Source organism: Gavialis gangeticus, unplaced genomic scaffold, assembly GCF_001723915.1.
Source record: "Gavialis gangeticus isolate Ggan-Ray unplaced genomic scaffold, GavGan_comp1, whole genome shotgun sequence".
NCBI lineage: Eukaryota > Metazoa > Chordata > Crocodylia > Gavialidae > Gavialis > Gavialis gangeticus.
This window is the reverse complement of record NW_017728997.1, coordinates 44,396,675-44,400,756: the sequence shown is the minus strand read 5'-3', so window position 1 is coordinate 44,400,756 and position 4,082 is coordinate 44,396,675. Positions and strand designations below refer to the sequence as shown.

Genomic DNA, 4,082 nt, shown 5'->3' with positions numbered 1-4,082 from the left:
ATAGGGGAAGGGGGCTGAAGCTTACTGAGCTATATCCCTGCAGGAAAAAAGCTGAGAGGAATGTGGGGGAGTGGGGGAAGCATGCACATACATGCACGCACATGTGGATGGGCTGGCGAGACTCGAGCTGGCTTGCTCAGCCCCACAACAAACACCAGGGCAGGGGGAGTGGACCATAGGACTTGCCACATAGGGTAAAATACACAGGGAAGGCTGCTGAGGCAGATGTAAAAGATGGCTGGAGCAGTGGAGGTGCTTTGTTTGTTGGAGATCAGTTCAGGAGCCCCTCAGGCCTCCAGCTAGGTGTTTGGCAGCAGGCAAGGAAATAAAGCAGGATCAGATGCAGTGAAGCAGCTGTGTGGGAGGACAGGTGCAATCAATCAATTAGGGAGTAATCCAGTGCAGGTGTGGTGTTGAGTGGTGCAAGGTGGTGCAGTGGGGAATCTCCCTTTCTCTTGAGAGGGGGCAGCGGCGGAACAGACGGCAGCAGCAGTGATGGTAGGAGCCATCCAGGTCAGCCACTTGGGGTGTGCTTCTGGTGAGAGTGGAGGTGAAGGTGGGGGGTGGCCTGCCATGGTAGCTGGGGCAGGCAAGGCACCTTTAGGCTCCAGCAGTGGTGGTGGGGGAGGAGGGCCCCACAGGCAATGCAGGCTCCCTCCCCAGGCTGTTGTGGGCTGGGTAGTAGGCCGGAAATGGGTACAGAAGATGGGGTGAGGTGCAGTGCAGGGGGGCCCTCCCTGAGGGGGGCAACAACATGCAGCAGAGGGTCCCCCCGTGGGGAGGCAGCAACAGCAGCAGGCCAAGGCAGGAAGGGGTGCAGCCAACTTACTCCCAAAAGCTCTGAGACCAAGCCAGCAGCTAGTAGTAGCCAGAGGCAGGAAAGGGCCTGGCCATCTCCACAAACTCCTGAGACTAAGCATGCAGCAGCAGCAGCCTGGGACAGGAAGGGGTATGGCCAACTTCCTCCCAGAGCCTCCCCACCCCCGAAGCTCCTGAGGGCAAGTAGCCCTGAGCTGCTCACCAGGGCAGGCTTTTATACTGCTGGGCCAGTAGCTGGCCCCAGGCTCTAGCTACCCCTGGCTGCAGATCCAGGAAGAGCTGGGCAGGGTTATTTTGCCCCAAGAGGCACAATTTGCCCCACACCAAAGTGCATGTCCGGGCACGTGCATTGAGGCAAAAATCCCCGGCTCAAACTTGTGCCACTCCTATCTGAGATGCTGCAAGCGCAAGTGCCTGTATATATAGATGTGCCCACAGAGTTAAAAATACCTCTCTTACTGAATTATCATTCTGTGAGGTTTTTGTTTGGTTTTGTTATTTTGGAGTACATTTTTAACAGCTGTAATATGTTTGTTTACTTTTAGGTGGGTTTTCAAGCAGCTGTATGACAAAGGTCTGGTTTACAGAGGAGTTAAAGTTATGCCTTTCTCTACTGCATGTAACACTCCCCTTTCAAACTTTGAATCTCATCAGAACTATAAGGTATGTCCCTACATATCATGTTAATTTGACTGTTGAAACTGCTATTTTGCACTGGAGTTTTTTGTTTTGTGTTAAAAAGCTTAAGTTGTTGAATTGGGTGATATACCAGGAGATTCCATTTTGATAACATAATGTTGTTGAAGAGTTGAATTGCTTATGTATAACTCTGGCTTTTTTTCCTGACTGTTCCTTTAAGTCATTATTTATTGGTGCCTTTGTAAATAAGTCATTATACCTTGCTGCCAAGAAACATTATTTCTTGCTGCCAATAAATAAACTTGACTATTTAAATCTCAAGTTAAGTTGCCTGTAAGAACAAAGCTTTCTTAGTGCTGACAGGCAGTTAACCAGGTAGAAAAATAATTGTGACATTCTTGTGACATACAAAGATGAAACCAATGTTTTGTCAATGTTGGCAGTTTTTGTGCCCATTTTGTGCTCAAGAACATTTAGCTCTTCTTTGTATTTGGTAATGACAATTGCTTGTCAGGGGAGAATTTTCTAAATTTGTCTTTTTTTTTTTTTTTTTTCCCCCCTCTGGGGATATAAGGTAGAAAAAACTAAGTCAATAATTTAATCTAGATTTGTAATAACTAACAAACTGCTTATTTTCCTATAGCATTACCTCAGTTTCAGATTTTAGGTTATCTTAAACTGGGATTGTCAAAAGCATCCATAGGAGTTTGTCTCACAGCTCTCATTCAGTTTCTACAGGTTTTGGTAACTAACTGCCAATGATTCCTTTGACAATTCCAGCTTTTATATGTTGTGGCTGTTTTGGGTCATTTTGTGATTTAGCCAGTTTGTTCTGCAGTAGGAAAGTTGGTCCATATCTGCATTCAGTCTTCCTGCCACTTACCGAGGCTGAAACAGGTCTAATCAAGTCAAATTGGAGGATGCTAAAAGAACCAGGTACATATGTATGACAACATACTGTCACTGCTTTTTCTTTGGAGTATTTTGTCCTTGACTGACAAGACCAAACCTCTTGTTCCTTCCCCATCCCTTTTTTTTTTTTTTTTAAAGGATGTTCAAGATCCATCGGTAATTGTAAGCTTCCCACTGGATGAAGATGAAAACATCTCTCTTGTTGCTTGGACAACTACTCCTTGGACTCTACCAAGTAATCTGGCCCTCTGTGTTAATCCAGAATTGCAGTATGTGAAACTGAAAGGTGAGTACTAACTTGATATGAAATGCAGTGAAAACTTAGTTCCTTTGGTCACAAGTTCACATACCCAAGTCTCCATGATAGAAGGTTTTATTTTATTTTCAGCATATAGCATTTCACTGGGGCTTACTGAATGAGGCTTGGAGAATGGTTGGATAATTTACTGCACGGCTGGAGTTTCCACTTTGTGCTCTTGGATTATAAATTACCTATTTTACATCGGTGTTTAAAGTACTGATAGTTGCAAAGTTAATGCCATTTTCTAGCAAATGAAAGGGAGTAGCCTTAGTTACCGGACCTCTTACCTTCCTTCAGTTACCCCCCACATCTGACTGCATAAAGTGATTTTCTTTTTTTTTTAATGCTCCATTTCACTCCTTTCAATTTTTCTACCCAACCTCACTCCTGACTGCATCAGACCAAACCTGCTTATTATCTTCTGAGGAGAATTGGAGCACATTAGGTTGGCTCAAATGGGATTTTAAGGTAATCCCTTCCTCAGGGAAAGAGTTGTACTACAGCACATTCCTGTAGTTTAAAAGGGGAACCCATGTACAACAGGGTAAGTAGTATGTATGTCTTTTTCCTCATTACTTTTGCCACCTCTTTAAGGTTTGCAGTTCCACTCTTTCAGTAGTTAAAGGAATGCTATCTTGATCACTTATTCCTTTGTATCATTTTCAGAAAGGGATTTTTTTACTACAGTGTCCATACTAGTAATGCTGTTTTTACCATGCTTTGTTTTGAAAAATGTCAAAATAGATTATGACAGAATTTTACTATAGCTAGTTTACATAATACATTGTAAATCAGTGAATATGAACTTGAAGAAAAATGATTGCCCCTGCATTGAATTTTCAGAAATTCCAGGACTATTCACTTTTTTCTAAAATTGTGTAACAACATAAAATGATTCAGCTTTAACCCAGATCAAATGCCATAGTTAAAAATGATAAAATTTCGTGTCCAAAAACCCTTTAAATTTAACTACTGCTGTCCTCAGCATGCCGTATGTGAAACACAATGTGCCTTAGAGTGGGTAATTTTTTGTTATCTTCAGTTGAACTGTTTCTCTTAAGACAGCTTTTCTGACCTTTCCTTCTCATATTAAAGCACATAGTGATCTTGAGAGAGTCAGTCAGCTCAGAAAGAGTTAAGAGTACTTTTAGATATGACATGGGGTGCACCAATAGAAATTTTTGGGCTGATACTGATAGCTGATTTTTAAGGAGGCATATCAGCCAATATCAATCCAGTTTCCAATACCAGCCCAGCAGCTTGGAGAGCTGTGTGCAGCTGGTAAGTGGTGTGGTGGAAGAGGAGGGGAGAGGATAGGGGAGGCAAGAGGGGGAGCAGGTTGAGGCCCCTGCGGTGAGGGAGGCATAGGGCAGGGGCTGGGGCAAGCACTGCCCAGCTGGGGCAAGGCGGG

General features: G+C 43.9%; 1 protein-coding gene across 1 annotated transcript in view; it reads left to right on the top strand.

Moving 5' to 3' along the window:
- Positions 1-4,082, top strand: part of IARS (isoleucyl-tRNA synthetase) — a 319,713-nt gene that overhangs the window by 53,333 nt on the left and 262,298 nt on the right. Inside the window, exons 7-8 of the mRNA XM_019505112.1 lie at positions 1,365-1,482; positions 2,509-2,656. Coding sequence (XP_019360657.1) covers positions 1,365-1,482; positions 2,509-2,656 — 266 coding nt within the window. The remainder of the gene's footprint in view (positions 1-1,364; positions 1,483-2,508; positions 2,657-4,082) is intronic.